Source organism: Dermacentor variabilis, chromosome 7 (genome assembly GCF_050947875.1).
Source record: "Dermacentor variabilis isolate Ectoservices chromosome 7, ASM5094787v1, whole genome shotgun sequence".
In the NCBI taxonomy this organism is placed as follows: Eukaryota; Metazoa; Arthropoda; class Arachnida; order Ixodida; family Ixodidae; genus Dermacentor; species Dermacentor variabilis.
Genome location: NC_134574.1, coordinates 99,156,485 through 99,167,473, shown reverse-complemented (window position 1 = coordinate 99,167,473; position 10,989 = coordinate 99,156,485). Strand labels below are relative to the sequence as shown.

At 46.9% G+C, this 10,989-nt stretch overlaps 1 protein-coding gene across 1 annotated transcript; it reads left to right on the top strand.

Annotated features, from left to right (window-relative positions):
- Window positions 1-37: 37 nt before the first annotated feature.
- Window positions 38-10,219, top strand: Rpn12 (regulatory particle non-ATPase 12). Its single transcript, XM_075698836.1, has 7 exons — window positions 38-183; window positions 525-597; window positions 1,029-1,131; window positions 1,434-1,527; window positions 3,639-3,737; window positions 5,965-6,150; window positions 10,005-10,219. Exons 1-7 carry the CDS (start codon window positions 76-78, stop codon window positions 10,134-10,136), a joined length of 795 nt encoding a protein of 264 aa, XP_075554951.1. The 5' UTR covers window positions 38-75; the 3' UTR covers window positions 10,137-10,219.
- Window positions 10,220-10,989: the final 770 nt, after the last annotated feature.

Genomic DNA, 10,989 nt, shown 5'->3' with positions numbered 1-10,989 from the left:
TAAATTGACTGTCGGTACGAAACAGCTACGTCTACGGCGATGTGCATCTAGGCCGAATTTGTTATAGCGGCAGACATGGCGCTGTTAGACGAATTGGTCGCAAATTACCAGCTCCTCACGCAGGAATGGAGCAAGAAATCCCCCGACCTCCGGAGATGCGGCGCCTTGTTAGCCATGCTAAAGGTAAGCGTCCTTAGCGTCGTTGTCGCTCGTCACCCGCTATTATAGGAGGCCTTTCGTGCCGGTAACACTGGCAATTAAGCCTAGGTGCTCACAAGCCGGGAAAATGCAATGTCATGACTGCGGTGAAGGCACCGTGCTTGTTCTCTCGTAGTATATATATAAAAAACAAAAGTAGCGACCGTGAAGCGTCCGTGTAAGCGCACGGTTCTACGTGGCCGGGAATGTCTCCATTCATTACCCGACGCTCCCGTCGTCTGCGCGTCGTGGTCTGCTGCTTGAGCGTCGGCTGCTGTGCTGAGCGCCTGTACACAACGTGCGTTTCTTCTGTCATTTCGCTGCAGGTTACGTTGACGCAGCTGCCGTTCTTGCCCACTTCAAACACCGCCGTCACAAAGAAAGAGCTCCTTTTAGCACGTAAGTGTTGCTCTGTCTCATTTTGGTTTCATTTAACTGTTTTCTCGTGATGTCAGCTGGCTTCCGTTGTATGTAGCACTTTCGTGAGACGCCGCGGTTTTGTAAAACTATATTTCTGCCTGAACTGCCGCATTTGTCTCGCGGCCGCTGTCCGTTAACGTGGCGTGCACGTTTTCCTCAGTTGCTGGCGCGTAGATCTGACCACGCGTACTGCAAGTCATCGCACTCTCGTCTTGTAATGAACAGATGGCTGCGGTCACTGCGGTTTTCACGCGGCGGTCTGACCTCTTAGCGGTTTTGCACGAAGCCGTGTCGTGTCCTTTGCGGCGTACTCGTGTCGCAGCTGGCACCAGGAATGCTTGCTTCGTCGCTTTGGTTGTGCGTGCGGAGCCGCCCTGACGCCGGTTTTTTGTCGCCTTCTCGTTTTGCAGGAGACATACTCGAAATTGGCGCGCAGTGGAGCGTCATGACGCGGGACATCCCGTCCTTTGAGCGCTACATGGCCCAGTTAAAATGCTACTACCTCGACTATCAGTAAGTTGTCTTGGCATTGGGGTGCAGTGGCTGTAAACGGCATTCGCCATCGCGATGACCAAGGTTTCGCCAATAAGAAGAAAAAAGAATGGGAGAAATAACAATAGCAGGATCGCTTAATACCAAAGAAACACCCGTATAGACAAAGCTCTGTATTCATTTGTGTGTAGTGCCTGTAGCTGCGTGATTATCAGTTATTTGGTTGTCAGCAATGGTTCAGGGATTCAGTTATTGGCAGTGGGCTCAGCATGTGTGAAACTTTTTCTTGGTCTAAGACTTCTGTTTTGATGTTGCACTCGCAGGAACGACTTGCCCGAGTCTACGTACAAGTACCAGTTGCTTGGCCTCAACCTCCTCTGCCTACTGTCTCAGAACAGGGTGGCCGAATTCCACACGGTGAGCACATTGTCTCCTGTGCGTGTGAAACCAGTGTGGCCCTTGTGAGCCTAGCCTCATGTGCGGCAAGCAATGCTTATCTTGTCATAAAGAGGTGCTGTAGGCAAGCATTAATCTAGATTGTTGAATTATAGTAACCTCAAAATGCTTGGTTACAAACATGTCATGCACAATACAATTGGGGAAAGGAAACAACATTCTCATGCATGTTGTAATGCATTGGAGCTAGCTTTTCCTTTTTCATTACGTGGTTGACTACAATTTCGAACTGTAGTGCAAAAAGACGGAGCACAAGAGAATGAGATGCTTACCATTGCCACTCTCAATACTTCTCTTGCACTCACTCTTTTTACGCTCCAGTTTTCTTTTTCTGGACTTCGATTTACCAGTTTTCAACTAAGATGTGTTACGATATATTACTTTAGCTTGGACTTGTTATTTGCCTCTAGAGTGCCTGTAAAGCTGTTTCCACACAATGGACATGATCGCAGACAAATTGCTCTCACGACATATGACATACATTGGATCACTTTGGTTCTAGCATTCGCGTGATAGCGGAGAAAATCAGCTGACAGTGGGTGTACGACCTATCCCTGCTGTCTCTTCATTCTATGGGTGACAGTGCAAGGGCGTGAGCTGTCAGAACACTGTGTGTTCATTTGTGGCCACAGATGTAACAGTGTAAACTACCCTTTTGTTACGCTTGTTCCAATTCATCAGGCAGTTTAGAGTGGGTTGAAGACAGTTGCTGCCAGGTGTTACACACATTTGCTTATCCGAGCACATTGGCTTATTTATTTAGATTTCCTAGCTGTTTATGTAGATTAGTTACATTTGTCCATCACAGCTGTGCTATTGCCGTGGTTGCTCTTGCTGCTGAACTATCATGACACATGTACTCAGCCTGATATAATAGCGTTATGCACGCTGCTCCCATTGCTTAGTCAGTCGAAACTTTGTTTTGGAACCACAAGATGCGATGGTTTGATGACAGCTGGGCACACTGCAGTGTTTTACTTTAACAGCAGATCGCCTGGGTACCCATCACGACTTCAAAGCATGGGCTCAATGCTTCGAAACACTGCATATCACAGCTGTCTAGGTAGGTGACGAAGCGTGTGCAGTGTTGTGGATACAAGACAGTTGCTTCTCTGAGTGTTTCTGTTGAAAGGTCCCGTGTTGTTTTAGGTAACTTGAGTGAGCAGTATGGTATTTCCTCAAGTCATGGTTATAGTATCCCCTTTTGACATATATTGGGGACAGACATGTTGCTTGCTGTGTTGATAATCAGGGCCTTTACTGACAAAGCTGTATGTGCTCAGTAGACAACAAAGCAATCTTGATAGTGAATGAGGTGTACTATCTGGTTAACAAATCTTGCAAATGTGTCATGATGTGCACACACTGCATTGTAAAGGAAAGGCGACGAAGGCACGAGTATGATTGTGCAGTGGCACCGGAAGAAGTCAAAGAAGAGAAGAATCTTTGAAGAGTCTTGTGGCAAGAGTGAGGAATGTGAGAGTGGCGTCATTGTGAGAGAGGAAGCTGAGAGAAGGCAGCGGCGGCGGAAGCAGCACCCTGTTGGACGACGGGTCCGGGCTCCTGCCGATGCGTGGTGCTCCTGAGCCTAAGGCTCAACGTCTGAAGCTGGCGTACGTCTGCGGGGCACCAGCGGAGCACAGACCACATCCTCTATGATCCTGGCCTACGTTCATGCCTCGTCTTGCTACGTCGTCTCGCCGCCTGGCTCCAGCTAGGGTAGCAGCCCACACTACACCTGCACCATTCCACCCATGACCTCCTCCGAAATTCCACACCAAATCATATGGTGTATAATTACGTACCTTGAAGACTCATTTGTGACTCTATATGCTTAGAGATGTTCCCAATTCATATTTGGTTCAAGTTATGTCTCTGAAGTCTTATAAACCGCGTTTGCATACGTGCAACAGAGAGAACTCGCTTTGCATTTTCTTTTGTCAATCTGTTTGTATTGAACAACTTCACGGACCCACTACGGTGCAAATATCTACACTGTGACAAAATGAGTCTGCATTGTGTCATGACTGTGGCTTGCCGGAATTCACCCTGCCATTGTCTATTGCACCCAGGAGCTGGAGCTTCTGCCAGCCAAGGAGATCCAGAGCAACGTGTACATCACCCACCCGGTCTCCCTTGAGCAGTTCCTCATGGAGGGCAGCTACAACAAGGTGCGGTATCGCCAGAAGCTGTGCTACTTTTGGCTTGCTTGCTGCTTACAGTGTCACCTTAGTTATTAGGTACCCCCCATGGTTGCTTAGTGGCTATGGTGTTGGGCTGCTAAGCACGGGCTCGTAGGATCGAATCTTGGCCACGGCGGCCGCATTTCGATGTGGGCAAAAGGCGAAAGCACCAGTTTGCTTAGATTTAGCCAAACGTTAAAGAACTCCAGGTGGTCCATATTTCTGGAGTCCCCCACTCCAGCATGCCTCATAATCTGATCATAGTTTCGGCACGTAAAATCCCATACTTTAATTTTTTTATTTGGTTATTAGGTGTTGGCACCTCTTTACCCTTTTTTGTGTGTGTGTGTGTGCTCTACTGTATAGTACATGCTGACCAACTCTCCCAAATTTTTTGTAAGGCTTACAAATTTAAGCTCGTTTTACAATTTCGCAAGTGTTGTTTCAGTAATAAAAAGTCATATTCTCGAAAAAGGATTACTCGTCGGTCCCCGGACCTTCTGTTGGGAGGTTTCGCCATTAAAAATACTTCTGTTGGACGTATGATGGTGAGTGGGCAATAGAGGTGTACAGCCGCCCTGATTTTTAATAATATAGCGCGAGCGTCGACTGAACTGCTGGTGAGCGCCTTATAACGGCGATAAGCGTGCAACAAGAGCGTGCAACAAGGTGAGTGCAACAAGGCAACAAGGCTCGTGCACGAACTCTCGCCTTGTTGCACGCTTATCGCCGTTATAAGGCGCTCACCAGCAGTTCAGTCGACGCTCGCGCTATATTATTAAAAATCAGGGCGGCTGTACCTGCTCTGCACAATTTTGTATGGACAGGCCCCTGAAGCAGGTAAAATTGGCATCAGCGAAGTTGCTGAGTAAGTCAATGTAATCCAAGAACAAGGTGTTGCTCGTCAGCCGTAGACGTTTCAAGTTTTCTGTTCCTTGTTTGCTGCATCTAAAGGTAACTAATCGTTAACATTGTTAATAAAGTGCAAATGTATCCTTCAAAAGGCAGCTGCTCTGGTCAAGATTTCAAAAACGTCTGTGCTACTCGTTCGTCCCCTCACCACTGCACTTTTTGATGTCGTGTCCGCAGGCTTTTTATCAGTTTTGAAAATTCATAGGTTCGCAGCTATGTGTCTATCTGTTTTTAGATTTTAATGTTTAGAAAGCACGTCTTTCTGTCTCCACTGTGAGATTCACGTTTTGGGTCTCAGTCAATTTTGCTGCAACACTTGTATTGTCATGTAACCTTCTACGGCTTATCTTGTCCCCGAACGATAATCATCTACATTTGCCTGCACACTCTTTAACGCTGTTTTTCCAGTACTTTCAGGTCACAAACAGCATGCGTGTATCAGCGTGACAGCGTTTCTGACATGAAAGTAGTGAGTGCAGATTGCTAAATAAAGGGCGTCTGTGCAAGATTGATGACAATTACTGTTTGGGAACAAGTTGAGTCTGAAAGGATGTAAATGTTTTTAGTGTGTAACAGCTAGCCCCAAATTTTACCTCACTGGGGCATCAGATTCATTACATCATCCGAGACCCACTGGACTGGTTTGAACCTTGTAACGGTGACCAGCCGAAGGTTATTTTGCCTTTAACAGCTTGAGCGAAATGCCCTGACTTTGTGCTCTCTGGGATGACAAGAGGCCTCTTTAATGTATTGCAGTACCCTCAGCCCCGCCAAGGCATAATAAAGGGGGAGGGGGTGACCACAATATGAAATCATAGATGTACAGGTAGCAACGTGCATATCAAAAACAAGTGTCAATGCTGGACCCCCTCTCCCATAAAGAACGAAAAATATTGTATTGTGGATTGAAAAACAAGTAAACTGTGGTGGCTTAGTGGCTGGGGCATTACACTCCTAAACAGGAGGTGGCAGGTATGATTTCCGGCCGGGGCTGCCGCATTTTGATGAGAGCTGATTGCAAAAATACTTGTGTACTTTAGATTTAAGTGTGCGTTAAAGAACCTCGCACGGTCTAAATTAATCCGAAGTTCCCCACTACGGCGTGCCTCATAGTCGGGTCATGGTTTTGGCACTTAAAACCCCGGAATAAATTTTCTGATTAAAGATATCATATATAAAGAAATAAGCATCGAGTTCTGATTTTGCAAAGAAAACAGAAATTAACGATGCAGTTCAAGCAGGGAGAAAAAGGTGATGAAGCGATTCCATTAGGGTTACCCCGGTGCCTCTGTGGTGGACGCAGGTGTTCCTGTCGAAGGGTAACGTACCAGCGGCGAGCTACAGCTTCTTCATGGACATCCTGCTGGACACGGTGCGGGACGAGATCGCGCGCTGCATCGAGAAGGCCTACGAACGCATCTCCAGCCCGGAGGTCACCCGCATGCTCTTCCTTGACTCGCCCCAGCTGACCGACGTCTACGCCAGCAAGGTGCCTCCTCCTCACCCCGCTACCACATTTTCCTTTTTTTTTTTTTGCTACACCTATGTACATGGTTTCAGAAGGAGCGGAGTTGACCGTTTTTGTTTCCGTTCGCTGAGCTATGTCATTTGGTTCAAGAAGCAGCCGTGCAATGCTGGGAAGCCACTGCGGAACAAAGTTCGCTACAGATAGGTTCTTTTTTTCAAATGATAAATGCCGAGACAACTACTTCCGAAATTTGTCCATCTCGTTTTTTTTTTCTCATAATCATTCGCAGTTGTCTATTCACATGTTTTACAACAGATGGCACCACTACACTGTGCATAGCCAAGGATCTAGCGTGAACCGATGTTTCCGCTTGTGCAATGAGATATTCCTTTTGCCGAGAGGGAAATCCAACAACTGCCATAGCTTGTAGTGTGTGCAGTTAAAGTGGTCCTGGGGTGTCCCAGATGAAGCGGGTTGTTCACGATCGCTGGTGTCTCAATGAGCTTGGTATTTACAACGCGCTCTTTTCCAAATCTTACCTTCATATCTTTCCTGTTCATCCACTATGATGGTTTGAACTCTACAAAAATGATTGTGACGTACTACTGAAGTTACTCACAAGCCAACCTGGCTTCCAAAAACTTAGCCGCTTATTGCACAGGTAGAATTTTGAAATGCCTTCAATACAATTAACCCTCAGTAAACCGTAGTTGGCTGGTGCTCGGAAAAAGTATTTACTAAACGGTAGTGCTGCTCAACGGAAATAGCGTGAGATCGCCCACCTACCTGTCAGAAACAGAACTCTCAAAGTGCGGAAGGGCAATAAACATCCAACATGTACCGTATTTACACGATTGTAAGTCGACCCCCCCATATCGCATGACATAAAAAAGAAAGAGCATACTCGAGGGCGCATTCGATAACGAAAATTGATTAGTAGCTGGCATGGTCACCGGACTACTCAGCTTCACTAGTGCTGCCATCGTCATCATTGCTACGGTCCCACAGTGTGTCGTCATCCCGCAAAATTTCACATTTGGCAAACGACCACACCACGACATCTTGTGGAAGAGCAGCCCACGCCGAATGCACCCAACCACACACAGCCGTCAGGGAGGCTCTTTTGACAGGTCCGGTTGGCGTAATTTCGTGGTCTTCTGCCGCCAGCCACTCGTACTCGTGGCGGAGCAGGTCCTTAAAAGGCGAAGATCCGGGCTTGTTTCATGACCATGTCACACTTTACTGGCAGGGACCGATCGCACATTTCAGCGACGTACGCCGCAAGCTTAGCCTACAGTTCCGGAAAGCGTCCAGGCTTCGGCACGTGGGAAATTCCTCACTTGCCATCACAGGAGAAAATTTCGCTTCACTGCAGTCGCCACTCTCACACCACCTGTTCAGAAACATCGAACTTGCGGCCCGCTGCGCAGTGATTTGTTTCTTCGGCGTAAAGGATGGCAGCCTTCTTGAACGCTGCTGTGAACGAGTGCCGAATGATTAGTGGGCCTGGAGCACTCATGACGACAGAGGAAGCATAGAAGTAGCACGTAGCCGGCAGTCAAGTGAAACGCGTCAAACGAATGCCTTTCATCAAACTATAGAGAAAGCTAAGCGCAACAGGCACACGGAAACCCGCGAGCGGTGTGTGCTCTTTCATGAACTACCGATGCTCCCCGCAAGCGCCGCCGTTCTGAAGGTGCCGCCGCGAATAGAACAGTGGTGCTTCCATCAACTATCAACACCCCGTCATGAGTGTTGTGTGCACTGTAAAACTCTCAAAAATGCTGAAAAACGCTTCCGAAAAGCGAGCAAACGCGCGGGATAGCAAAAAGCTACGGTTAGGGCCATAGAGCGAACATAGAATTGTAACTACGTTGTAGCTCCCGTTGGTGTCGCTTTATTGGCGGTGCCATGTTTTGGTTTCGATTGTAAGTCGACCCCCCACTTCAGATTTTCAAATTTAAAGAAAGTGGTCGACTTACAATCGTGTAAATACGGTATTCGTTTTGCTTGACAAAAGTCTGGTATTTTCGTTTGATGCCGTGGCAGCCTAGAAGTGACGACATGGGCCTCAAGCTTTCTTAAGCTGTGAGCCAGCTTTTCCGCCAGCCACTTATTCTTGGCAAACACTCGCATGAGGCTGACGTAATGCGCAGCTTCTGCCACTGTCGGGCCTGAATAGCCCATGCTGTCGTTTTCCATGTTGTCCTCATCACTGTCGTTAGGCGACACTTCAGCAATACAGATAACAGTGGCAACGATGGCGAAATGTTGAAACTCATAGCCAACATCTTTTTGCAGTTGCCTGCCAAGCAGCTTCTCCTTCGCATTCCAAATGCCACACACTGTAGTCAGTGGTAGATCCCTCTTGTGTGCCGGCGCCGACTTCTTTGCGTCACGTTCGATAGCACAAATGATGCCCAATTTTTTTGTTCTATACTCGGCGCTCATTTTTTTTTCCAAGCTTCGGCAAGATGCAAGTCCTAGCTTGCACGACGCGACAAGACAGGCCATAACACTCTCTGGCATGGCGTCGAAATGATGATGTGGCATCACCCTTCATAGCGCCCTCTGCGTCTGCGCTTGGAGGCCGTTTCGATCTCTGAGGCTCATTGTTCTGCTAGGCTGACCTACTGCCATGATTGCACGACGAGAAGTGAAAACAATATGTGTTAACCAATACATACGCAATAAGCTGGTACGGTTTATGCAGATACAAAATGCATTATGTTCCGTGGCTCCTGACTTGAGGATTTGACTTTACTACTTTTTAAAAGAAACTACTGTTTAAGCGGGTACGGCTTAACAATGTTTCACTGTATTGTAAATTACGACAGTGAGCAAACTGAAGAGGCTGCAAGCATGCTTGCTCTGGTTGGTGTCATTGTTTTTAGTGTTTGCTTCCATAAGTTACCTTTCAGTAGGCTAAATAGTTTCTGCTGGTAAAGATTACTTTCTGTTGTTGAACAAATAGATTACTACTATATTTGTTACTGAATATATCCTAAATCAGCACAAGGCCGACTGCAGTGAAAAACCATTACCAGCCCTGCAACTTTGCCAGGATTGCTTCAATGGTATATACAGTAGAACCTGACTGATACGTTTTTAAAGAAACAGCCGGGAAAGAATATAACAGCTGGGAAAATGTAACGATGAGAAAGGCTGCAAATCGCCACAACGTCTGTAACAGCTCTGAATAGCTGCCAGTACGCTTACTAGATTCCTCGACACTCGTATTGTGACAAGGGACGGCATGCATGTGTGTGTGCATATGATGTTCTGTGGCAGTGGCCCCTTTCCACTCTTGATGTGCTTTCACTGCATAACACAACTCTAGTGTGGCTAAGCTGACTAAACAGAACCGGCGATTATGCAACACATGTAAGACCTTGCCGGTCCCAAAATAAATGTAGCCCTGAGCTTGGTGGATTTGAATCATTGTGCACGGTTTCTGGTAGGTTTTAAATCGACGCACACTTTTTTGAGGTGTTCGCCAGCTGCCCTGTGCATGTTTTCTCCCGATATGCTTGTGCAGTGCTTGGCTTGTGCAATTTATACACTTATTGCATAAACACAACAAAATATCCGGGAAATTTGTGGAATGGCGGCATATCGAACAGGAACATATGTGGAAGTCAATGGGATTTAGGTCAGGATTACGGAAACGTGACATAGCAGCCAGGAAAATGCAACAGCGAGGAACGTATAAATTGGGTTCCACTGTATTACTATTTATCACCCATTTAGCCAAAGAAAAGCTTTGTTGCAGCTGGTCTTTAGTGCTGTTAAATTTGCACGCACGACTCGGGTATGACAGGAAATGCTCCACGTAACCTAACATCTTGTTTTTTTTTTTTCTTCCCTTCCATCAGCGAGGGTGGACGGCAACAAACAACGTGTACCAGTTCGGCACGGAAGTGAAGCACACAGAAGACGTCATCTCCACAGAAGACCTGGCGATCCAGGCCATAGGCTACGCCCGTGAACTTGAGATGATTGTCTAGCGGCCGCCACAATTCATATTGCAGTGCTTGTCTGTCGCTCTTTTTTTTTTTTTAAGTGTATAAAATGCAAATCTCTCCCTTGGTCTTGTGCGTCTTCGTTTGGGCACTGGCGGCACAACACCAGTTGCCTTGGAACGGCTGCAAATCTTTAGTTTTCAGGGCATCGAGGCTTTGCTTGGTTAATTTAAAATTAAATCCAGAGGCCTGCATTTTCTAGGCTATGAGCTGACCTGCGGCAGTACTTTAGTGGCTTTAGTACTTTAGTGGCAGCTCAAGGTTGCAGATTCGATCCTGGCCCTGGTAGCTGCATTTCAGTGGGGTCGAAATGCAAAAATGCTTGTGTACTTAGGTGCCTGTTCCACACTACAGTGTGCCTTATTGGACCGTGGTTTTGGCAAGTAGAACCACAGAATTAAACTGAGCTGGCCTGCTTGTTGTATGTTTTACCTTTCCCTCTGTTGTCATTGTCACCCATGTAGTAGGTGGTGTCCAAAACCTGACACCTACGACATGTTTCGGGCTCGTTCAATTGCTTCCGCAGCGTGCAGCCAGCAAAGGCCGTGGCCATCGAGATCTGCATTTGTTACCCAGAGAGGGCTGTTGGGGTGTGTACTTGGACACCATTGGCTGTTCCCTCCTGTCCTCTTCCCCCAGCACAGAGTAGCCATGTAGCTTCCTACAAAAATTACTAGAAAGAATTCTGCCGTTGATTGTTCAGATACCATGAGTGCAATAGGTAGTAAGTGCTAGATAGGCTTGTCTTGTTTTGATGCTTGTGCTTCCAGACATTCTTAGGGCATTATTACGCTTTATCTTTGTGAAGTTTTAAAGCATTTATTCTCTAAATGCATGA

Coding starts and splice junctions, on each gene's coding strand:
- Rpn12 (XM_075698836.1), top strand. CDS start 76: ATGGCGCTGTTAGACGAATTGGTCGCAAATTACCAGCTCCTCACGCAG. Junction 184..524: donor CCTTGTTAGCCATGCTAAAG/GTAAGCGTCCTT, acceptor ATTTCGCTGCAG/GTTACGTTGACGCAGCTGCC. Junction 598..1,028: donor GAAAGAGCTCCTTTTAGCAC/GTAAGTGTTGCT, acceptor CTCGTTTTGCAG/GAGACATACTCGAAATTGGC.